Source organism: Arachis hypogaea, chromosome 13 (genome assembly GCF_003086295.3).
Source record: "Arachis hypogaea cultivar Tifrunner chromosome 13, arahy.Tifrunner.gnm2.J5K5, whole genome shotgun sequence".
NCBI lineage: Eukaryota > Viridiplantae > Streptophyta > Magnoliopsida > Fabales > Fabaceae > Arachis > Arachis hypogaea.
The window spans coordinates 145,913,357-145,936,576 of NC_092048.1; the positions used below are offsets into that span (position 1 = coordinate 145,913,357).

Genomic DNA, 23,220 nt, shown 5'->3' on the forward strand with positions numbered 1-23,220 from the left:
TCAAATGTATAAATAGAATAATCTAAATAATTAGCCCTATCTCAGTTCAGCTCATATACATATACTCCCAAGCAGACAAGAATAGAAAATTAAAAAATAGAAAGAACTAATGGAAAGTGGATAGAGAAAATAAAAGCAGAAAAATATAAATTTGATGGAACTATACAATAGAAGTTCAAATATAGATTGATGTAAATATAAGTGTTTATCTAATTCAATTCAAATAAAAAAGATCAAAATTGTATTAATTTAAATTTAATTTGATTTCGTTATTTATAAACCACAGAAATCGAATGTCAAATCTATTTTTTAAAATCAGTTCAATCTAATCATAATATGATATATTTTTATTATAAATTTAAAATTTTACTTATAATATATTTAATTTATCACACATTTTTATCTTATTTGTATATTATGAATATCACTATTATTATTAATAAATATTTTGTGAATGTAAAATTTATTTATTTATTTATTTATTAACTTAAATTCACTTTAATTTTTAATAATAAACCTTAATTTTTTTAAAAAATAATTCGAATAAGCCAATTTATATACTTTACATCAAATTATTTTATTTTATTTTATTTTTAAACCGATGCAAACACCCCTCGTATGTATCATATTTTGTATTTTGTATGTGAATCAAAATTAATATTTTCCATAGCAAAGTTATTTAATTAATTAAAGTATACCATCCAATGCAAGATAGTGTTGGTCATCATCATTACATGGTAGAATAGGACGTTGTAATTGCAATAATGGAATAGAGGTCCCACAATTCTGCATTCACTACAGTTTGTGGCACCATGATATACAAAGAGATAATATCCAATTCCTCTTACGCCATTTATGGCCGGTAATGCTTTTGTTGGAAAAGAAGGTTGCTTGTTTGTTAGTTCGTAGCATTGTATTCAAATGTATGATGCAATATAATAATACAATGCCTGTGCCTTTTTGTTGCTTCTTTCTGATTAAGTCCTCACTGCACAGTTCTTAGATAGCTCATATAAAAAAGGAACCAACTTTGAATATAAAAGCCAACACTTTTTGCATCTGAGAGCATGGAATTCAGAATCTTCTTTGCTTTATCAATCATTGCTTTGAGTTGTTTCAGATGGATGAGGTTTGCAGAATCCAAATTACCACAGGAAGAAGGTAAGAACTAAGAACATTTATTTTATCTAACTGGGATCATCTGTTTTTTGCTTTACTGTTTCTGTGTTGGCACTTGGTAGTAAGCCACTAACACACATCTTAGATAGATAGTGAAATTTTATTTTGACAGTGACTTATGAATGTTGTTATAAGTTTCACATTACTCAAATATATGGTTTCAATAGCATTTATAAATGATGGACAATTCTTATTTTTATTAGGTTAGTTTTTTTGGTTGAGATAGCAAACTGGAAAGAGGATATGAGATATGAAAGTTGTAGCCTATTCTCTTCATGGCAATAGGACTCGAAAATGAGGAGTGTTAGGGCCAGCAGATTTTGTGATTTATAGCTATCAATTAGGCATCATTAGTGTTTTTAATGGTGTGAGATTACATCTAATGGTGTGGGATTAATTCACTTTTCTTTTGCTGGTTAAGTGCTGGCCAAATTTTAATAAAAGTGCTTACCCCTAGACTTTCTCCTCGAGAATATAGTATACATTAATTTTTAAATTATTCTAAATGGCGTCTTGTTTGTAAGAACTGTGTAGAAAAGTTTACCTGGATATATGTAAATTTAGCTATAAATCTTTTATCAACTGCATTTTCTAACAGCTCTGCAGCATGTTAGTTAGTTAGTTATAATGTTGGATCATCATAATTAAGGAGATACCTTAATCCAGCCTTGTGGACTTCAACATTGTTTGTCATTTTGTTTCCTTTTCTTATATCATCTGAAATGTTTTCCAGTTGATGCTCTTGGAGAAATCACTACCGTGATGGGTGTCACCCACTGGGAATTTGATGGTGATACTTGTCAAATTAAAAAGGTGACATTAGAGCCACCCAGTGAAGCTAAAAGCAGCATTGGTTGTGAGTACCATCCTGAAAAGGACAACTTCTCTCATGTAGTAAGGATGTAAAAATCTCTTTTTCATATCTGATTGCTACAGAGTCATTTATATTCTGATATAGCTAGCTGTTTATTTGTTCAAATTTTAATTTCCCTTTGGTCATGGATATGAGGAATCCAATTCATTGTCAACTTTGTTGGAACACAATCGGAATGAGTCTAACATGTATATTCATTTTAATACTTTTTCCCCCTTTTTTAGTGAGTTCAAATGGTACAATCTTCCTGGCACTCTTCCACCTCAGATGGTTAAGCTTCCTTACCTCAGAGAAATGTATGAACTATGTACACCTTAAAATGCTCCATTAGTTATTCTATATTAAAATATAGTTACTTTAACTTCTTGTCTTGTTAATTTAAATGAAAAAAATTCTCTCATTATAGTGATCTTTCTCTCAACTACCTAAATGGTACCATCCCAAAGGAATGGGCTTCAATGAAACTGACAACAATGTAAGTTCTTATCAACTAATTAAGCTTGCATCCAACAACTTGTATTTTTTTTTTTAATGAATGCAACAAATTATGCAGTGCCCTAATGGCTAATCGTTTATCGGGGGAGATTCCTAAGGAGTTGGGAAATATTGAAACTCTAACGAACCTGTAAGATTGTTCTCATACATTTATCTTGTGGAGGTTTACTTTGATTGAAATCCAATAGTGTTATTTCTTTGAGCAATAGGGTATAGTGCATTTATCATTCTTTCACCTCATAGGGACCTTGAAGCAAACCAATTCTCTGGTCATGTACCCTCTCAACTTGGAAATCTGATTAACCTGCAAAGATTGTAAGACAATGAATTTCTATTTATTTTCTAAGACCCTTGTATTTTATTGCAAAGAACAATGTTATTTTATGTCATACTCCTTCATGCAGGGTTCTAGCATCCAATAATTTGTCTGGGACCCTACCAGAGACATTTGCTCTACTACATAATTTGACAGAGTTGTAAGTTTCTATTGATATTTTTCTTTATAAAATAAATACTGTCACCTTTATTGATAAATATCTTCTCATCATGCATTGCAGTAGGATAAGTGATAATAGTTTCAGTGGAAAAATACCCAGCTTCATTCAGAACTGGAAGCTACTTCAAAGACTGTGAGATTGCATTTAGCTCTTTTTTTTCTTTTTACAAAATATTCTACCTATGTGACAAGTCTTCACAAGATGCTATAAATATGTACATATTTGAAGAGATATGCATGCAAGTGGACTGGAGGGACCAATCCCATCAAATATATCTCTTTTGAGTAATTTAACTATTTTGTAAGTAAAATTTATACTGTTAGTTTCTGTAATGTTTTCCCTCCAGTTCATCATATTTAGCTCATTGTGGTGAATACTATACAGGAGGATTAGTGACATAGATGGTCCAAGTCAGGCTTTTCCAGTTTTAAGCAGCATGAAGAAAATGAGAAGATTGTATGTTGAGTTCTATCTTCTATGGGTTTAAAGTAGATACCACATTATCTACCATTGTTTGATTTAAAGTAATCCAGTCTTTTTAATTTAGGGTTTTGAGAAACTGCAATATTACTGGAGAGATTCCTAGTGACATCTGGAAACTGGAGAATTTGAAAATGCTGTAAGTAAGACATTTGATTTCCCCTTATTTTTTTATGCCTAAGGTTTTTCTTTGTTTTTTCCCCTTAGTTCTTTTGTTACTGAGATCAAATTCAAGTATCATAACTCTCTGCCCCTTGATACATCAATAGGACATACTTTCCCATGTATATATAGATGAGTACACAGACATACATAAATTGGTATATAAAAATATTATGCTCCTGCATCGTATTCATTTTTTCATACCTGATAAAATGCTGTTGTATAAGGAGATGGATCTTTTTGCCCACAAGAAATGGGACTAGTATTTAGAGGAATCTAAAAGTTATTAAGGTAATATGCAAAGCTGTGTTAGTTTTACAGAGTTCTGTGATGATTCTGAAGTGAAAATTCTAGTATGCTAGAATAAATTCGGGGGTAACATCAAAACATGTTCATTGATAAATGTCCATGAAAGATACATATGTATATGCCACTGCAGCTTATATTAACATATATAATTAAGTGTAAAATGGAATGGTTTCCCTGCTTTCCTACTTTTATCATTTTAGGCTGCATCTACTGTTTCTTGGATGCTGTTTTAAACAGCATATTCATTAACTAGTATTTGCTTCCAAGAGCAAATTACATAACATTGCTTCATATAACTTGGTGATTCACAAGAACAAAACTTAGTAGTATGCTACCATAACTGTATTTCAGAATAGTAAAGCACACAAGCTTCTTAGTTTGGAAATTTATTTCAAATTTTGTAGGGATGTGAGTTTTAATCAGTTGGTTGGCGAAATTCCAACTATTAAACCTGCAGCACCAATGACTTTTATGTGAGTATGCTTATATAAATTTTAGAATCTACTGCAGTGTTCAAATGTAAATAGTAACACTTTTTTCCTCAGCTTCCTAACTGGCAACAAACTAACTGGTAATGTACCTGACTCAATCTTGGCGGCGGGAGGCAATGTGTATGTCTCTTAACAGTCATTTTATTGGATGAATTCTCCGCCAGTTGAATATGAATTGTATGCATCTTGGTATGATGAAAATGTTCATTTCATTACTGATAACATATTTTTCTCATTTTTCATATGCAGTGATCTTTCTTATAACAACCTTACGTGGCAAGGACCTGGGCAACCTGCTTGTCAAGATAACTTGTTAGAAATGCAAAATCTTTTGAAGTATTAGTAAAGTATCTTCAAATTTGATGCTATTAGTACTGATGATGGTTTCACCTTGTTTGAGTTTGTCAGGAATTTAAACTTAAACTTGTTCCGGAGTTCTTTGGGGACCACAAAATTGTAAGGCCCTTTTTCAATTCTTTCATCTTTCAATAATTTACTGTTCAACTATGTTGCAAAATGGAGTTCTGGTGATATCATTTTTGCTCTTGATTTTTGACAGACAGGCTGTTCTCCCATGTTCAAAGACCTTTAAGTGTCCTAGATGTAAGTATGGGCTCTTTAATACTTTGGAATGTTAACATGATTGATCATCTCAGAAGATGCATTATCATGGATGCTCTTAGTTATTCTATGATTTTTCATTTCTATATATATGTAACTTTCAATTTAATACTGTTTCAGACTCAAGCTGTTTGCATGTTAATAGTGGTGGTAAGGATGTAATGATGAAAGAAAATGGTGAAAATATCCTTTATATAGGGGATAGTGTGCCGGGTGGTACTGCTGAATATTATAATGACCATGAAAAGCTTTGGGGCTTTAGCAGCACTGGTGACTTCATGGATGATGATGACATCCAAAATACACGTTACACCAAGGCATTGTCACCTTCAAATTTGTCTGAATTATATGCAACGGCACGAGTGTCCCCTATTTCGCTCACCTATTTCCATTATTGCCTGGAAAATGGGAACTATACAGTAAAGCTCCACTTTGCAGAAATACAGTTTACTAATGATAGGACATGTAACAGTCTTGGGAAACGCTTTTTCAATATCTATATCCAGGTATCAGTCAAAATGAAGTTAATATGTTTTGTTGTCCAAATCAGGACTTAAAAAGATTGGTCTGTTTCAGGATGGACTAGTTTTGAAGGATTTTAACATTGAAGAGAAAGCACATGGTGCTCAAAAACCATATATAGCAACAATTCCTAACGTCAGCGTAACAGACAATATTCTAGAGATCCGACTCTACTATGCTGGCAAGGGAACTGAAAGGATTCCTTATCCTGCAGCTTATGGTCCCCTCATATCAGCTTTCTCTATTGTTTCTAGTGAGTCATATCAGCCTAAGCAACATTTGATCAAAACATCTTCACATTGAACTGGAGGCTTCATATCTAAATACTTTTGACAGTATTCCCTTTTAGTGCTAGTGCATGAAAGTTTGATGTCAAGGACGACTCGCTTATGGTTTTCTTCTTTTCTCCTGCAGATTCTAAACCTTGTTCAGTCCAAAAGAAAGCAGTGAATTATATAATAGTTGGAGTTGGATTTGGAATTTCAGCTGTTTGCCTAGTCCTTATTATAGTAGGGATCCTTTGGCGGATATTCTTCTTCAAAGGAATAATTAGGACAGAAAAAGGTGAATACCTTCATTTTCACATCATTCCAAAATTCGTTCATTTAATTTTCTACAGTGATATCCGAGTTTAAGCATCTAAAATTAACCGCATAGTGATACGTACATAGCCTTAGCGTCCGGGCTAAGGGATCCCGGTTTGGTAATGAAAATATGATAGACCATATGAGATATATTGCATGGTGAAGTAGGTCAGGTAGTGCAAAAGATTTCCCAAACTACAATATTTTATTTCACTGGCACACATTCATATTTTAGTTGACTTATTGGACAGGTGTTGATGGACAATATAATCAGACAGGGACATATACATTAGAACAAATTAGAGCTGCCACAAATGATTTCTCTCCTGCTAACAAGATTGGGGAAGGTGGTTTTGGTCCTGTCTACAAGGTATTAAAGAGTGAACACACTTCCTGCAAAGCACACAGAATTTTGTTGTTTGGACTCAACATGTAAAGTTCTGAATAACATTGGATTTCAGGGTCAGTTATCCGATGGTACTTGGGTAGCAGTCAAACAGCTTTCTTCGAAGTCACGGCAGGGGAATCGTGAATTTTTAAATGAGATAGCCATGATATCTTGTTTGCAACACCCTAATCTTGTGAAACTTTATGGATTTTGCATTGAAAACAATCAACTAATGCTGGTTTATGAGTACATGGAAAATAATAGCCTGGCTCATGCTTTATTCAGTAAGTATATCAGCAGTTCAATCAACAAATTCAGCAGCAGAAGTAGAAATTTTTTACAACTTCATTTTGTTCATTCTGCAGGCTCAGAGAATCAGCTTAAACTTGATTGGTCAACAAGGCATAGAATCTGTATTGGCATAGCAAAAGGTCTTGCATTTCTTCATGAAGAATCAAGACTCAAGATTGTTCATCGAGATATCAAATCTACTAATGTGTTACTGGATGGGAACTTAAACCCTAAAATATCCGATTTTGGGTTGGCTAGGCTTGATGAAGAGGAAGAGACTCACATCAGCACCAGAGTGGCAGGAACAGTGTGAGTTATCTGTCACCTGGCAATACAAAATCTGGGTAATGTTTTCATTATTATGAACTGAATCTGTTCTTTTTGTTTTGCAGAGGATACATGGCACCGGAATATGCATTATGGGGTCACCTGTCTTACAAGGCTGATGTATACAGTTATGGAATTGTGGTCTTGGAAATTGTCAGTGGAAAGAACAATAAAAATTACATGCCAAGTGATGATTGTTTTTGTCTTTTAGATAAGGTATTCTAATATGTTACTATCTCTTTTCCATGTTTGGCATTGTAAACCAAAACCATCTTGTTCTTTTGGTAGCTATCCAATGCAAACATCAGTTTTTGTATAACAAAGATAATAATTATTAACATTGCAGGCATTTCATCTTCAATTCACTGAAAACATAATGGAACTGGTTGATGAAAGGCTGGGATTAGAGGTGAACCCAACCGAAGCAGAAAACATGGTGAAAGTAGCTCTGCTGTGTACGAATGTATCGCCGTCTCTTAGGCCTACAATGTCAGAGGTTGTGAACATGCTTGAAGATAAAATGAGCATCCCAGATGTTATACCGGAAAATTTTTTTCGTGAAGATTTAAGGCTTAGAGCCATAAGAGACATCTATCAACATGGCGAAAATCAAAGTTTGACTTCAAGCAAAACAGGCAGTTTAATAGGATATTTTGTACCTACTTCTTCCTCAGTCTCTGGCAATGACATGCATGAGATATGCTCAAAATCATAGGGGAGCACAATTTTAATGATCAATAGTTTAGGCTTTTTTAGCATATAGCAGACTTAGATTTAGCCATTTTTCACTCTAGTATAAACTTGTGTGTAGGATGAATACTGCATTTTAAATCTTCAATATTACTCTAGTGTATTTTTGTCTAAAGAAGACATAATAGAACTTAATTCAACTTTCAAAATTATAAATAACAAACTACTTCCATTGACAAATATTAAAAGACACATTCAATTACTAAAAGTGCTCCATTCTAAGAAAGGCCTACATATCTAATCACCATATGTTCCAATCCTGTCCATAAGATTTCCAACAGTTTCCTTGGATTCCCGGAGCACCTTGACGCTCCGATTTAGCTTGTCACGCTTCCCTGCAATGGAAGGTGACTCCTCCAGCAGCCTTTCAATTCCACCACCCTTTGGTGACATCAAGTCATGAACAATTTCTTTTTCCAGGTCTTTGTTCACAAGATTATGGATACTTAGCATCAAATGCATCGCAATGCTATCAATGAACCTCTTCTGTACGATCCTCCAGTAAGCAATCATCCTCACTTTTAAGTCAAAAGCTTGAGTAAGCATACTTGAATACTGCTTCAGATGAGCAACATCTATTTCACCAACACCTTCAAGCTTCACCTTTGAAGTTTGATTATTCTGACGATCCAAAACAGCTTTGACAAAACAATCTTGCTGCAAAATCAACTTTTTGTACTCCGCAATGAACTCAGGGTTACATGTATAATCAGTCAGCTTCTCCATTTCAACAACAACCAAGACATGCTTAACGGAACTATCTTTCATCTTGGAGATAAGAGACTGGCCGGCACGCCGTGTAGAAACCTGAAGCTGATAATAATTCTCACAATGACGGTTCAAAACAGAACTCACAACTGTTTCCAGATACTCCCACACATTATGCACAAAATCAATTGGCATGTGAGCAACTGCCTTAACCTTCCTCTGATGTATTGATAGAAAAGCAGTTCTAGGCATGAAGTTGGGCAAACCAATCCATTTAGCTTCCTGCAGCTCCCTAATCTCGTCCATGAGAAAATCTTTTGTGGCCTCTTTTTCAGAGAAACACTGAAGATCATTAGAGTATGAATCCAGCAAATCAACTAATCTTGCAGTGCAGTGCATATTCTTTTCATCAGGGTACTCATCAAACTCCCCTCTCAGAAGAATCTTCCTCAATGACTCTTTGGATAAACCAATGATATGCATAAATGCAGTCATAGCATCAGCAACACAAGTCAGATTCACAGGCAACTTATCCAACTCAGATAAATTGTAAGTCAGCTTCTCATTGATTTTCTTCACAATTTCTGGCAGAGTTTTGGATATGATCATGCCTTGAACTTGAACTAGCCTCTGTGCCAGAACAGGAACACCAACAATGGATTTGTCAATCTTTGAAAGCATTGGATGAGACTCAAAAAGCCTCTCTTCTTCAATCCTCGCCTCCTCATAAGATTCATCGCCAATTCTGTTCCTGACACAGACATAACCAAGACCAATGTTAACATCATCAGCAGTTACCTTCTCCAACAAGCCTTCAGGAGACTTATCAGCTTTTGTTACAACAGCCAAGGTTCTCAAACCAGTTTTATCCACAGACTGAGACATTCTTATGGATTCACAAGTAGTAAAATCAACGGTAGCAGAAAGAACATTCAGAATAATGCTCTCTTCAGGCCTAATATACTCCATGATAATATCCTTGATCTGATCATAGATATTTTCAGGCTGGCCATGAACAGGAACCCTAGTAATACCAGGAAGATCCACCATTGTCAAGTCAGGAACACCATTTTTCTTCACCACCAATGTCAAAGGGGTGTTTGAAATCCCTTTGGCATTTCCAGCAAGTTCATCAGTGGCAATGTTGATAGCATCAGACACATTGTCTTCATCTGTTGAGATGCTCTTGCCATTGAACTCAAGCATGAGTTCAGGATTTGGAAGAGGATGACTTTGAAGCCTCATAACAAGAGGAACCCTGGTGCATATGCCTTGGCCACGTGGCAAGCTGATGCCAGCAAGAGATTCAAGCACACTAGACTTGCCAGAAATTTGATCACCAACAACAACAATGGTTGGAAGCTGAATCCCTTCCTTGGCAATGTTGAGTCTCCTGAGATTCTCAACAGCATCAAGAATAGGACGAATCTTCTCATTGTAGGATGAGACAATAGGAGCAATAATAGTTGAAACTTGTGGGTTTTCTCCATGTACTACTGCAAGTGAGTCATCTTTGTTGGTAGTTCTCCTGGTTTTCTTTGCTGTTCCCACCATATTAGTTTCTCTCACAAGTCACAAGTGTAAACAAAATGGTTATGGTAAAATGAGATGAGATAAGTGGGGATAATGAACAAGTGTGTGTATTTATACGTAGGGAGAGTGAGTGAGGGAAGATGCATGCAATAAATGGTGTTTGGTTTATCAAAGAAAAAGGGAATTGAAGCATGAAAAGTTTTTAAGGGGAATTGGAATTACAGTTGAAATGCTGCTGCTACTGCTTGTGCTCTTCACCAAAATTAATTTCAAGGGGAATTGCACTTCTACTTTCATTTATTTTGACACGGTTTTTTATATATTCTTCTTGCTCCCAAGTTATTGCTCATTGTTACTATAACATATAAAATGAAATAAAGAAATTCTTATTTAGTATTTACTAATATTTTTTTATATTTATTTTATATTTAAATTAACACTAGCTTAATTTTTTATTTTTTTATTAAAAATATTGGTCCTTAATATTTTTTATTATTTCCCGATTTAATTATATAAAAAGAAATTGATTGATACATACTATAGCACTGTAGTTGTGTAACTGAAACTCTTGGATATAGAGCCAATATTTTTTATGATTGGAATTAACTTAACGAAATATTTTTTATGATTTTTAATTTTATTGTTTAATGAATAAGATTCATTCATGCTGTTTTATCTATCTGTAGGTCCATAGATTATAAGATTGGAAGGTGTTCCGTATGGCAATGTACAGAGATGAAATTTAGTATAGCAAATATGTGGACTGTGTAGATATAAATTAAAATATGTTGATGGTTCAGATGGAGGCGTTGGTTAATAATGTAGAATATAACGCGTGGGATCCATGGTGCGGGATGAATTGATTGGCATGGTAATCTGTTGTGGCACTCATGTGAAGTGGTTGAATTCTAAAGCTGGATGTAATGTCGGCTGGAGTCGTCTATCTTGTTGTTGTGGGGCTCAGCTGAAATTTTTTTACAGGCCTGATATTGGGCCGATTGTAGAATAATGTTATGTAATTCAGTTTTTAAAATATGTAATTTGTGTTTGGTTTTTGTTCTAATTTTTTTGTTGTTGTGATTAAGCTCATTTCTATCATGAAAAATGAATAATATGGAGAGAAAAAATATTGAGGATGGATGCATAATGAAGAATGGAAATAGTTGTTTGTATTGGGTAAGGTAACAATTTTATATTAATTATGTATTTTATTTTTGTTAAATAAAATAATTTTTTAATAAATGAATCATATTTTATATATGAGATAATCGTATTAAATTAAATGTTATTGTTTTTTTAATACAAAGTAATTATCTGTTTTTGATATACGTGTAAATTAAAAAATTAAATCCTATTTTGTTGATTTTATAGGAGAGAAGTGTTGATTAAGTGAAAAATACACAATTTTACTTGTGAAGTAGTATATTGTTATTCGTATTGTCGTGGTTCAGTTACTTTTTTTACATAGATTGATATCATTTATAAAAAGGTATTAATTTATTATGTTTAATTTTTTAGAATAGATAATTATTGGGCATGATATTGGTTTTTTAAAATAAATAGTTATTTTTTATTGTTGTCTTTATTGAGATGAAAAGTAATATAAGCGTACACTAATTATTTAGGAAGGCCATAATTCAAATGACTAAATAATTTCTTATAATTGATGATGTCCTCATCAAGAACAAAAAGTGCAAATTATATTACAATTTATAATCCTTATGAAATATAAAATTATTGTTTTAATTCAAATTAAGATATTCAATATTTAGAACGAGAATACTAGTATTTAAGCATCAATAATACAAAATTATAATTAAATATTTAAATAACAAAAAAAAAACAACTAAATAAAACAACCTATAATTACATATACACATAACAAATACTACTAAATTCAGTAACTCATCAAAGAAAAAAATATATAAATACCATCAAGCCATACTAACAGACAATTAAATTTATTTTATTTAATTCAACAAAAAAGTAAAAGTAAGAGTTACTGTTGCTTCATTTGCAATAGTAAAAATATTTTGTTCAGTATATAAATGTATTAGAAAATCAACAAAAATTTCTATAATAAGTAACAATTCTCATAATTTTGATTTCTGAATCAATATACACATTAACAACAAAAATTAAATTGAATTTATAATTGGTAGCTACTCAAAAAGTACCACACGATTGATGCATCTTTAAACCAACAAATACTGTAACGGCTTCATAGATCTTTGAAGTCACTGGGTAAAGTCAGCAAATTTAGCATAGAAACAAAATCTAGAACCTTTACCTCAAATTAGAATATTGATAATTCTAGCTGGTCATAATTATCAACCACCAAAGTATCAACAGAAAAAAATGTTCAATATCTAATACTTGCTTAAATAAATGAGTCAATTAATTTAAATTGATATTAAGACAATATTATTATTATTTTTAATATTTTTAAGTAGTAAAATATTTATAATAATAATTATTTTATATATATATTTCATTTAATTTTTTTAACAAAAACATTTTTGTATACACTAATAAAAATAATAAAAACTTAAAAAGTACGTTGTATGATCGCATTGACATGTGCTCCGAGAATGACATTTGATACATGATTCAAACATAGTGTCATCATCAGTTCATCACTGTTGGTCACAGTTCAAATTAAAATTGATGAATTTTCATTCTTGTCAAACTTTGATTGTCAACAAAGTTTTGCATATCTGCATGGAGCACGCGTTTTTCAGACATTATCGTCATTCAAGTCAAACGCATGTTTTTGAAACAATGAATGTAACAAAAGGCCACCAATCACAAAGTCCAAGGTTCCCAATCCCAACCCCACCAATTTCCCCTCATAAGAATCACAAAAAGAACTTCACTTTCCACATAAAATGATGCAATTCACAACCGATCCGAGCAGTCCATTGGTTAATCCTTATTATGAGAATCAGCAATGGAGAATCCAAGTACAATGAGCTCTGAATCCCTCACTGCAACTCTCACCAACACAACCCATGCTCTTGGTAGAGGCTTTGATGTCTCTAATGATTTTCGCCTTCTCTACTGTAAAGGGTCTAGGCTTCTTCATCAGGAACATGCCAAGAAGGATCTTATTGTCTCTGATGGCCTAGTTGTTCCAAATGTGCATGCTGACATTGGTATCATCACTTGCACCGCAGAGAACAGTCACGTGAAGAAGCTCCCTGTCTGCACTTTCCATCAGGTGATTGTTTTGCTTTCACAATAGCTCTGTCCTGGTTTTGATGAATAAAAACGAAGTTGGGGCATAAGATTTTTTTTTTCAGTTACTTTTCATATGTAGTTTTGTTTTCTTTTGTTAAATAATCTTGGTGTATTTGGTGGCAAGGTGGCAAGAATTGTTTATTTTGAAATGAAATGTTGCACTGGTAGTTTATGAAGTGCATGCATTATGTTTGGTCTTATGCTGCAATCGAAATATAGTGTTTTGATGGATAATAATAATAATCTTGTAGCTCTCTTGATGTGTTGAACTTCAAAACCTATATTTCCATTTTTGCTACAATCTGTTCATCTTTTAGTACCTGCATTCATTATAAACATTAGTCCTTGTTTTTAGTTTCTTCTTGTTGATGAGTTATTTTCTTTCGGTTCTGCTTACATGAAACATGCATTGTAATTCCTCTCGCCGCATTGGACTCACCAGAAGAAAAATATTAGGGGACAATCAGAATTTCTTATTTTTGGCAATCACTTAGCCATCAACTCAATTCTTTTTTAGTATAGTTTTTTTAGTCTAGTAATTCAACAATATACTTTATCTCATACTTTTAAACATTGATGACTAACTGATGGCCAAAAATAATAAATTCTGATGGTTCTCTAGTATTCCTCCTCACCCGAAGAGTACTTGAAACCTTATTTGATGATCGACTTTTGCAGATGGCAAAATATTTCAATGAGAAATCAGGCTTAACTGGAGAAATTCCAAATGGAAGCTTCAATTCTATGTTCAATTTTAATGGCTCCTACACAGTTGACGCAGCAGCTACAAAATCCCTTGCCATTGTTGGATATTTCATTCCACTTTTCGAAGTTAGACTAACCAGCCTGAATTTGGTCTTGAATGAAGAAATCAAGTGTTCTGTTCCTCACTCTTGGGATCCAGCATCCTTGGCAAGGTAAATTACGTTGTCATTGATTGCCTGTAAACAATGATTTTCTAGTTCTCAACTTCATTTTGTAGAAAATGGTTTTGGTTTGATATGCTTGAACCACTAAGCACTAAATGTTTGTAGTAAGCATATAATCACAGATACTTTCTAAGTTGTACAGTAACAAACTAACAATATAGACTGCATAAGGCATTTTTTGTAATCTGACTTAATTCTAGAGTAGAAAAAGGATCTAATCCTATACATACTCTGACTCACCATTTCATCCCTTACTCCACCACAGTTTTATTGAGAACTACGGCACACACATTGTCACATCTGCAACAATTGGTGGCAGAGATGTCATCTATATGAAGCAGCATCAAACATCTAGTTTGTGCGACCAAGACATTGAGAAGTATGTAAATGACATTGTAGATGATAGGTTTCTTGGTGTGAAAAACCTGCCTGTCCCTAACTCTTTAAAATACAAGGAGAAGGTTAGTATAAGATATGTCATTTTCCTACTATTAATCCATGATCATTTATACAACTTGGCTAGGCTTTTTGAAAAGCAGGTGTAAGTTCTGGCTATCATGTGCTACATCATTTTGGTTGCTATATATATTTAATTGAAAATTATGCTGACAATGATTCCATAGATTAACTAAACTTACGTCAATATACGACCTTTCATTTTCTTGGTGTAGGATGTTACTGTCATTTTTAGAAGAAGAGGTGGTAATGATCTTGAGCAAGATCATGCCAAATGGGCTGAGACTGTAAAATTAGCACCAGATATCGTTAACATGACATTTACACCCATTGTTTCTCTTCTTGAAGGAGTGGCTGGTGTAAATCATTTGACCCGTGCAATTGATCTATATCTAGAATGTAAGTTCTAATATAATTATTACGACTGTGCTGTACATTATTCTTGTGGATATGTATTAAGAGATAATGCAACTCAATTAGTCCTTGAAATAGTTAACATCATAAACTGTCAAATATACAAGTTAAAAATATTGATACAGATTAAACTATTCAAGAGTTTTGTTTAATAACTTAAGCTTTTAGGAGATTCTTCATACCTAACATTATGATTTCTTGACAAGTTTGATACTTAATAAAGCAGCAAATACCCTTTTCTCTTTTCCCTTTTTTTTTAATGTTTTAGTAGTAGTTTTGTCTAGTTTTAATAGTTCTTCTGTCTTCTAATCCACCAGACAAACCCCCTATGGAAGATCTTCAGCAATTCTTAGATTTCCAAATATCTCGAGTTTGGGCACCGGAGCAGGGCAATGTACAAAGGAAGGAGCCTGTCTGTCCATCCCTCCAGTTCAGCTTGATGGGACCAAAGCTTTATATTACTACAGATCAGGTATTGTTTACCAAACCTTGATCCAGGGAATTAACAAATTCAGAATACAAAACTCAGAGAAAAAGTGCTAAACTTTAATTGAACTGAAACCATATATGGATTCAGTTAACGTTGTTGATCAATTTATAGTGTTGTTGGTAATAAGTTGCAGTTACACTCCTAGACATGTTGTTTGCAGGTAACAGTTGGACGCAAACCAGTCACTGGGCTAAGGCTTGGACTAGAAGGCATCAAACAGAACCGACTCGCAATTCATTTGCAGCATCTAGTCTCCCTGCCAAGAATCCTTGTACCACACTGGGATGCAGACATGGCCATAGGTGCTCCCAAGTGGCAAGGTCCAGAGGAGCAAGACAGCCGTTGGTTCGAAAAGATCAAATGGAAGAAGTTCTCCCATGTAAGCACTGCACCAGTTGAGTACACAGAAACAAGTATTGGGGAGCTCTCTGGTGTTCACATTGTGACTGGGGCTCAGCTTTGTGTTTGGGACTTCGGTGCCAAGAATGTGTTGCACCTCAAGCTCCTCTACTCTAAGGTACCTGGATGCACCATAAGGAGGTCTGTTTGGGATCATAAGCAGGACGGTTCTTCATCGTCGACGATGAAGAAAAACTCTGATGATAGAAAGGAAGAGAATTCACTCAAGACTGCAAAACTTGCAAAGATTGTGGACATGACAGAGATGTGTAAAGGGCCTCAAGATATTCCTGGTCATTGGTTAGTCACAGGGGCTAAGCTTGGAGTGGACAAGGGAAAAATTGTACTCAGAATTAAGTATTCTTTGCTTAACTACTGATTAACATTCTTTCTCTTTTAATTATTATTTTTTTCCCTTGCACAGGGTCTTTTTCATTTTTATTCTTAGTAGAATTGTTTATTTGTGAGTTTAGTTTTATAAGCCATTCAATGATTGATTAAAATATAATGATATTGTTAACAGATTATGCCTTTTTCATCCTAAGATATTTTGTTCAATGCAAGATAAAATAAATTAAACGCAATCATCAGGACATGGGGTATCCAATATATGGTTTGAAAATGAGCATTTATTTATGTAAGAATATCACTCTAGCTAGTTGAATATAATAATTGGCAGCAAAGCTATCATTAGCCGGCAAATAATCCAATATATATTTAATTGGAGACGCCATCAGTACCAGTTGAGAGCTTAAACTAGAATCAACAAGTGGCAAGCGGGGTAGCAATAGCAACTCATACACTTTTCTTCATCCTCCAAATTTATGTATAGTCTGATGTGAAATCTGTTTGCATTATTGTTTCTGGATTTTATGTAAAATGTACCATCAAAATTTTCTCTTAGATGTGACACTCATTATGGAACACTATAAGTTATTATCACCAAAAGGTGGTGATGTTTCAATGTTGAGTGCTAATTAATACTTTAAGCCTAAGTGATTGCGAAGGATCGTTAAAAGAGTGTTAGGAGTCGCCTTCAAAGAGAATAAAGTTATTCGCTAAGGAATAGAATAGACATACGCATATACTCTAGAAGGTATCTTTGGACTATCTCTTAGTTCTTTTCTTTACGGATAGTTTGCTTCACTTGCATGCACTAAAATCAAACATAACAAGAGTTCAAATTCAAATATTTTTATGGAATTCCTCAGATTTTGGGTTCGAACTTCACTCCTAACTTTGAAAAAAAAAAAGGATATTTCTTAGCATTATGACGTGCATGTTAAACCACATCCCTGTCATAAAATTGATATTTTCAATGTACTGTAAAAGCTAGATAGTTCTGCAGCTATATATAATTTAACAATTACTTCGATACTCTGCAGCAGTGATTAGTGTTAGTCTGTTAGATTTAAATGTAAGACAAAAATAAAGAAAAAGAGCTGATCACCTAATATTTTTCATTAAGGTATATGAAATTAAAATAGGATAACATCCAAATTTGTAGTATTGATGGTGAGTGTTTTGGAATCTTGGTTTTGTTAAAGCCGGCAAGTCGCATATCATTCAATTCTGCTAGCAGCCAATAACAGCTCTCTCATAGAACTGGTCATCAACTACCTTCAATTTGTATGTGTGATGTATTCAGTCTCATTACACACACATGATTATTTGTAAGCAACAAGCACCTATAACACTATATATAATGATAACGATAAGTTGAAACAAAGCATATACGTGCCACCTCTCTTTCTCATTAATTGGACAGATCGATATACTAGCTCATTAAAGCATTTCATTCTGTTCATTAATTAACCATGGTACGTATTTTTTTATACGGTGGAAATTCACATACAGTTGTTTTCACGTTAAATTGATAACTAAGAACAGTTAAATAATTTGATAAATTTAACTAAATTGTTATTGAGCAGTTCTCAAGTGTCAACTTTTCCTAAAGAGAACTGTACACTATGCATGCATGCATATATGCTGATAAAGATAAACATATACTATATGCAGGAAAACTCTGAAGCTGTTGAGAGGAGAAGGAATATGGAGTGGGTGGAGCAGGAGGAAGAAGAGTTGGTGGTGGATGGAAAAGTTGATTGGAGAGGAAGAAGAGCTGTGAGAAACAAGCATGGTGGCTTCACAGTTGCTGTGCTCCCACTAGGTACGTATACTTATATATAACTAGTGAGTGTTACATACATGCATGCACTTACGCACGTTGCATGCATGCAGTGATGTTTGCATTTGAGAACATGGCAACACTCTCAATAGCAGTGAACTCGGTGACATACTTCAACCGCACCATGCACTATGTGCTATCAGACGCGGCTAACATGGTCACCAACTACATGGGTGTCAGTTACATTCTCTCCATTCTTGTGGCCCTTCTGGCCGACACCTGGATTGGCAGATGCAAATCCGTTCTCATCTCTGCCTTCTTCGAGTTTTTGGGCCTCGCATTGCTCACAGTTCAAGCACACAGCAAAACCCTCAAACCCCCACTTTGCAACGTGCTGGATCCAACTGCAAAGTGTGACAAACTCGCTGGCAGTAATCAAGCTTTTCTCTATCTCGGCCTTTATGTCTTGGCCTTGGGGAGTGCAGGGGTGAAGGCTTCGCTTCCATTGCACGGTGCAGATCAGTTTGATGAGAAGCACCCAAAGGAATCCGTGCAGATGTCCACGTTCTTCAACGGTCTGTTATTTGCTGTTTGTGTTGGTGGCACCGTCAGCCTAACCTTGTTTGTGTACGTAGAAGACCATAAAGGATGGGATTGGGGCTTTGGAATCTCCACTGTTGCTATTTTCTTAGGCCTCCTAATCTTTGCTTTTGGAATTCCACTTTACCGAATCCATGTTTTAAGTGAAACAAGCGCCATCATTCAGATCATTCAGGTCTATGTTGCTGCAATTCGCAACAGAAACCTTCAACTTCCTGCAGATCCTATGGAGCTCTATGAGATTGAACAGGACAAAGAAGCAGCCCTAGACTTGGAATATCTACCACATAGAAATATTTACAGGTAAGTCCGATTCCGCAATGATTTAATAATAATTTCTCTGCTAATACTAACAAAAAAGAGTAATTATTTAGATTCTTGGACAAAGCTGCAATCCAAGAAGCAGAGAGGGGTCCATGGAAAGTATGCAGAGTGACACAAGTGGAAAATGCAAAAGTGATTGCAAGCATGGTGCCAATATTCCTATGCACAATAATAATGACTCTTTGCTTAGCACAACTCCAAACCTTTTCAGTCCAACAAGGCTACACCATGGACACAAGAATCACCAACCACTTCAACATCCCCCCTGCATCTCTCCCAATCATCCCGGTCCTCTTCTTGCTCATCATCATCCCTCTCTACGACCGCATCTGCGTCCCCCTCCTCCGCAAGATCACCGGCATCCCTACCGGCATAACGCACCTCCAGCGCATAGGCGTCGGCCTCCTCCTCTCCTCAATCTCAATGGCAATTGCTGCAGCCATAGAAGTCAAAAGAAAGAACGTTGCGAGAGACAACAACATGCTTGATGCAGCTGAGCCATTGCCACTCAGCATATTCTGGCTCTCTTTTCAGTACTTTGTGTTTGGAATAGCGGACATGTTCACCTACGTCGGCTTACTTGAGTTCTTCTATTCGGAGGCGCCAAAAGCGCTTAAGTCCACGTCCACTTGCTTTCTTTGGTGCTCCATGGCGCTTGGCTATTTTCTTAGTACCATAATGGTTCAGATTGTGAATGGTGCAACGAAGAATATCACTGCAAGTGGAGGGTGGTTGAGGGGGAATAACATTAACAGGAACCATCTGAACTTGTTCTTCTTGTTACTTTCGGTGCTGAGTTTGATTAACTTCTTTGTGTATTTGGTGGTTTCAACAAGGTACCAGTACAGACCTCAAGGACCTACGGCTTCAGTTACAGTTACCAGAAGGACCATTCCAATGAATGAAAACTTGTGAATTCTCTACTTTCCCTTTTATTTATCGTATCAATGAATGAATGTATTGATGTGTGTATGTTTTCTTTCTTTATAAGTTGATTTCATATCTTGGGTCAGGAGGATACAACTCTCTGAAACGCTTATTTAATGTTGAGTTTGTTTTATAGAGGTAATAATAATTGTAATTATTTTCGTGTAACATAAACTGATTGATCTGAGTTAAACAGTATTCAGACGAATATTATTTGTAACAGATATGAAATATTTTCTGAGGATTAAACTTAATTAATTAAAATTTTCTAGAATAATTTAAAAATAATCTAATGTTAATTAATTAAAAGCATAGGTATTATTATGTTACAAGAATATATATAAAAACTTAACACCAACTTAACTCATTGTATAAAATATATACATGAAAAATACCACATTATTTATACACAAACATATAATAATTTGAGTAATTTTTATATATAAATAATAGTTTTTCATAACAATAGAAATTAATTCCAATTAAAATAATTATATTTCAAGAAAAGAAAAAGGTGTATAATATAACGGACATGTGCGATTTAATAATTTAATTAACTTGGGAGTGTTAAGAATTTATTAAGACACATAAAGAATAATGAGTTACGGAATGAATCAGCTTATAGATAACGCAACCCAAGAGAGGGACTGAATCCGAAAGAGTTGTGGTCTTCATCTACTAACACTCTTCGATCTGGTTTAAGTGAATGATGGCGACGCAAGTGTATTCTGTGTGGGCGATTCCACCGCCTGACGTGGCGGCAAGGCTGGGGAACCTCATGGCGGGACTTCGATCGGAGTTCGGTGGTCCGCATTTCGAGCCGCACATCACGGTGGTCGGAGCCATCAGATTGACCGCCGATGAGGCTCAGAACAAGCTCCGATCGGCGTGTGAAGGATTCAAGGCCTACGATGTGACCGTTGACCGCGTCGCCTCTGGCACCTTTTTCTATCAGTGTGTCTATCTTCTCCTTCACCCCCATCCTCAGGTTATTTTTTCAATTTCCAGTAATTCAATTCGTCATTTCTGTTATTGCGGAAAGGAAGAAGGGAAACTGAAACTATTTTTTCGTCGAACTAATTATTAGGTTATGGAAGCTAGCTCACACTGCTGCAACCACTTTGGTTACGAGCGTTCAACTGGTAAGTTACAGATCTTAATTCCTACCATTAATTTAGTCATTTTTTGAATAAGATATGTTGTTATAATAAATTGATGAATAGGATTGCTGTAGATAGTAGGTATGATCATTAAAACATGGGACCAATTTCAATTTATCGGCCTTGTTTATGTCTTTGTCGATCCACACATTATTACATCACAGTGTTGCTGTTGCATTTATGGTAATGAAAAAGTGTTAGGAGCCAGCATTTTTATTAAAATTTAGTTGGTATTTAACTATTAAAAAAAATGTGTGTAATTTTATACTATTAGATATAATATCACACCATTAAAAATATTAATTTGACTAATTGATGGATACAAATTACAAAATCTGACTCTTTATATTAATTTATCTCAAGAAAAGAAAAAGAAAGGAGCCTTTAAGCTAGTAATTAGTAAATCGTTCGATCAATTCTGTGAGATTTAAGCTAACATGCAGTTAATTAAGACTTTGTAGTGCCAGTACCAATCATTAAGGATTTAAGGTCTGCTATTCTGATGAGAGATATACTGTGTTCATTGTTCACCCTTTTTGTTGACTTGTTCAGCAAGGGTTTATAGATCAGAAAGCCTATCTAGTTTACATGGGTTAAATGATTTGTGAGGCAGTATCATAAAGGCAAACCCTTTTAGGTACAAGTGACAATGCTGTAATGTGAAGTGAAGGGTAGGTGGGAGATTCATGGAACATGACTTTTACCCCTTTTTGTTTTTCTTTTTATTTATAATAATTAAAAAAAAAACTAGTTGATATATTGCTTACATGTGCAGCTTACATGCCACACTTGAGTCTTATTTATGGCGATTTAACTGAGGAAGAGAAGCAGAAGGCTATAGAGAAGGCTAATGTTCTTGATGAAAGTCTCAATGGCTTGAGCTTTCAGATCAATCGCCTTGCATTGTACAAAACTGACACTGAAGACAAAACTTGCAAGTCTTGGGAGAAAATTGCTGAATGCACCCTTGACTCAAATTAGCCTGGTCAACTTTGATACTACTGCCTCTGGTGTACAAACACCAATAACAAAGAGTTTGACCTCTGCCGTCGTTTTATAAACTGTCCGTTTTCCATATTTACTTTTTCTTTTTTCCTTTTTGTACTGCATAGTTATAGTTGTCTTTTTTAGTCCTTTTCTCTTTCATTTTTACTTGTTTCTCTGCTGCTAAATTTCTAATAATAAAATTTACCTTAAGAAATGCACTACTACAGTTGTAGCAGACGGGGGTAAACTTTATAGTATTATACTATCAAATTTGTTTGATGTAATACGCTCTTATGGTATATGCTTCAATCATTTTAGGTGGCATAAACTCAAATAATTGACTTGGTGTTGTGGATGAATTTTATGGTTTAGTTTAAAATGCAATCAAGCGTCATAGTGGGTTCGGAATTCTGGTGGACAATAGCAGTTCAAGAAGAGCAAATTTATTAGGGTTTCCCCATTCGTTGAAATTAATTTAGTTCCCATTTTGGCCCAACTTTCTATTCAAGTATGTGGGAAAGGCTTGTACTTGACCCACCTAGCTTGAACTCACTACAATAGCATGACGCCAAGTTGACAATGTAGCAACCTAAATATATGTGTTGTGCAATGCATTTATTATTATAATATTATGGACTAGCATTGAAGAAACTTCGACCCGTAACATTATTTGAAAGCCCAATTTTATTGTCCCCTACTGCAGCTAATATATTATTTCCTTTCAGTACACCCAAAAAAAATATTATTTCCTTTCATAGTTTCATTGGTTATTATTTAAAAGGATTAATCTCTACGTGCAAGTATTTTGCGCTTACAAGCTTTACAAGTCTGAAAAGAACGAAATTTCTAAACGCGCTGTTTATGTTACGTGTCTCTTTAACAAACTTTTAAATCAATCCAAATCAATTAACGCGTGAATATATAACTTTCATTTTTCAAAAGATTTTGTTTCCTT

The 23,220-nt window shown here is 34.5% G+C and overlaps 5 protein-coding genes across 10 annotated transcripts; 4 read left to right on the top strand and 1 right to left on the bottom strand.

Moving 5' to 3' along the window:
• Positions 1 to 708: 708 nt before the first annotated feature.
• LOC112792756 (probable LRR receptor-like serine/threonine-protein kinase RFK1) lies at positions 709 to 8,119 on the top strand. Of its 5 annotated transcripts, none has more exons than XM_025836102.3 (25): positions 709 to 862; positions 997 to 1,161; positions 1,913 to 2,081; positions 2,278 to 2,349; positions 2,460 to 2,528; positions 2,607 to 2,678; positions 2,792 to 2,863; positions 2,953 to 3,024; positions 3,106 to 3,177; positions 3,274 to 3,345; positions 3,430 to 3,501; positions 3,593 to 3,664; positions 4,401 to 4,469; positions 4,542 to 4,607; positions 4,737 to 4,799; positions 4,896 to 4,943; positions 5,047 to 5,090; positions 5,229 to 5,614; positions 5,685 to 5,883; positions 6,045 to 6,194; positions 6,466 to 6,584; positions 6,676 to 6,886; positions 6,968 to 7,202; positions 7,286 to 7,436; positions 7,567 to 8,119. In XM_025836102.3, exons 2-25 carry the CDS (start codon positions 1,068 to 1,070, stop codon positions 7,933 to 7,935), a joined length of 3,018 nt encoding a protein of 1,005 aa, XP_025691887.1. In that variant the 5' UTR covers positions 709 to 862; positions 997 to 1,067; the 3' UTR covers positions 7,936 to 8,119. The 5 variants fall into 5 exon arrangements, with proteins under 5 accessions (XP_025691887.1, XP_072069425.1, XP_025691888.1 ...); XM_072213324.1 differs by having other exon boundaries at positions 795 to 886; XM_025836105.3 differs by having other exon boundaries at positions 847 to 1,161; positions 1,913 to 2,073.
• Positions 8,045 to 10,367, bottom strand: LOC112792757 (dynamin-related protein 4C-like). 2 transcript variants are annotated; one of them, XM_072213326.1, is made up of 2 exons: positions 9,477 to 10,367; positions 8,045 to 9,308 (listed from the first exon to the last, which is right to left on the bottom strand). In XM_072213326.1, the coding sequence occupies exons 1-2, from the start codon at positions 10,230 to 10,232 to the stop codon at positions 8,208 to 8,210; spliced, it is 1,857 nt and encodes a 618-aa protein (XP_072069427.1). In that variant the 5' UTR covers positions 10,233 to 10,367; the 3' UTR covers positions 8,045 to 8,207. The 2 variants fall into 2 exon arrangements, with proteins under 2 accessions (XP_072069427.1, XP_025691892.1); XM_025836107.3 differs by having other exon boundaries at positions 8,045 to 10,367.
• Positions 10,368 to 12,992: 2,625 nt separating this feature from the next.
• LOC112792758 (MACPF domain-containing protein CAD1) lies at positions 12,993 to 16,659 on the top strand. The gene is made up of 6 exons (XM_025836108.3): positions 12,993 to 13,431; positions 14,130 to 14,368; positions 14,646 to 14,841; positions 15,052 to 15,235; positions 15,568 to 15,722; positions 15,901 to 16,659. The coding sequence occupies exons 1-6, from the start codon at positions 13,162 to 13,164 to the stop codon at positions 16,516 to 16,518; spliced, it is 1,662 nt and encodes a 553-aa protein (XP_025691893.1). The 5' UTR covers positions 12,993 to 13,161; the 3' UTR covers positions 16,519 to 16,659.
• Positions 16,660 to 18,152: 1,493 nt separating this feature from the next.
• LOC112771836 (protein NRT1/ PTR FAMILY 4.5) lies at positions 18,153 to 20,292 on the top strand. The gene is made up of 3 exons (XM_025816656.3): positions 18,153 to 18,309; positions 18,381 to 19,170; positions 19,242 to 20,292. The coding sequence occupies exons 1-3, from the start codon at positions 18,153 to 18,155 to the stop codon at positions 20,104 to 20,106; spliced, it is 1,812 nt and encodes a 603-aa protein (XP_025672441.3). The 3' UTR covers positions 20,107 to 20,292.
• Positions 20,251 to 22,549, top strand: LOC112792759 (cyclic phosphodiesterase-like). Its single transcript, XM_025836110.2, has 3 exons — positions 20,251 to 21,106; positions 21,206 to 21,260; positions 22,054 to 22,549. The coding sequence occupies exons 1-3, from the start codon at positions 20,825 to 20,827 to the stop codon at positions 22,257 to 22,259; spliced, it is 543 nt and encodes a 180-aa protein (XP_025691895.1). The 5' UTR covers positions 20,251 to 20,824; the 3' UTR covers positions 22,260 to 22,549.
• The last annotated feature ends 671 nt before the right edge of the window (positions 22,550 to 23,220 follow it).

Excerpts from the sequence above, each read along its gene's own strand:
- LOC112792756 (XM_025836102.3), top strand. The coding sequence starts at position 1,068 with ATGGAATTCAGAATCTTCTTTGCTTTATCAATCATTGCTTTGAGTTGT. Across the intron at positions 5,091-5,228 it reads GACCTTTAAGTGTCCTAGAT|ACTCAAGCTGTTTGCATGTT; the intron begins GTAAGTATGGGC and ends ATACTGTTTCAG. Across the intron at positions 5,615-5,684 it reads TTTTCAATATCTATATCCAG|GATGGACTAGTTTTGAAGGA; the intron begins GTATCAGTCAAA and ends GGTCTGTTTCAG.
- LOC112792757 (XM_025836107.3), bottom strand. The coding sequence starts at position 10,232 with ATGGTGGGAACAGCAAAGAAAACCAGGAGAACTACCAACAAAGATGAC.
- LOC112792758 (XM_025836108.3), top strand. The coding sequence starts at position 13,162 with ATGGAGAATCCAAGTACAATGAGCTCTGAATCCCTCACTGCAACTCTC. Across the intron at positions 14,369-14,645 it reads GATCCAGCATCCTTGGCAAG|TTTTATTGAGAACTACGGCA; the intron begins GTAAATTACGTT and ends ACTCCACCACAG. Across the intron at positions 14,842-15,051 it reads CTTTAAAATACAAGGAGAAG|GATGTTACTGTCATTTTTAG; the intron begins GTTAGTATAAGA and ends TTCTTGGTGTAG.
- LOC112771836 (XM_025816656.3), top strand. The coding sequence starts at position 18,153 with ATGCAGGAAAACTCTGAAGCTGTTGAGAGGAGAAGGAATATGGAGTGG. Across the intron at positions 18,310-18,380 it reads AGTTGCTGTGCTCCCACTAG|TGATGTTTGCATTTGAGAAC; the intron begins GTACGTATACTT and ends GCATGCATGCAG. Across the intron at positions 19,171-19,241 it reads CCACATAGAAATATTTACAG|ATTCTTGGACAAAGCTGCAA; the intron begins GTAAGTCCGATT and ends GTAATTATTTAG.
- LOC112792759 (XM_025836110.2), top strand. The coding sequence starts at position 20,825 with ATGATGGCGACGCAAGTGTATTCTGTGTGGGCGATTCCACCGCCTGAC. Across the intron at positions 21,107-21,205 it reads TCCTTCACCCCCATCCTCAG|GTTATGGAAGCTAGCTCACA; the intron begins GTTATTTTTTCA and ends ACTAATTATTAG. Across the intron at positions 21,261-22,053 it reads TGGTTACGAGCGTTCAACTG|CTTACATGCCACACTTGAGT; the intron begins GTAAGTTACAGA and ends TTACATGTGCAG.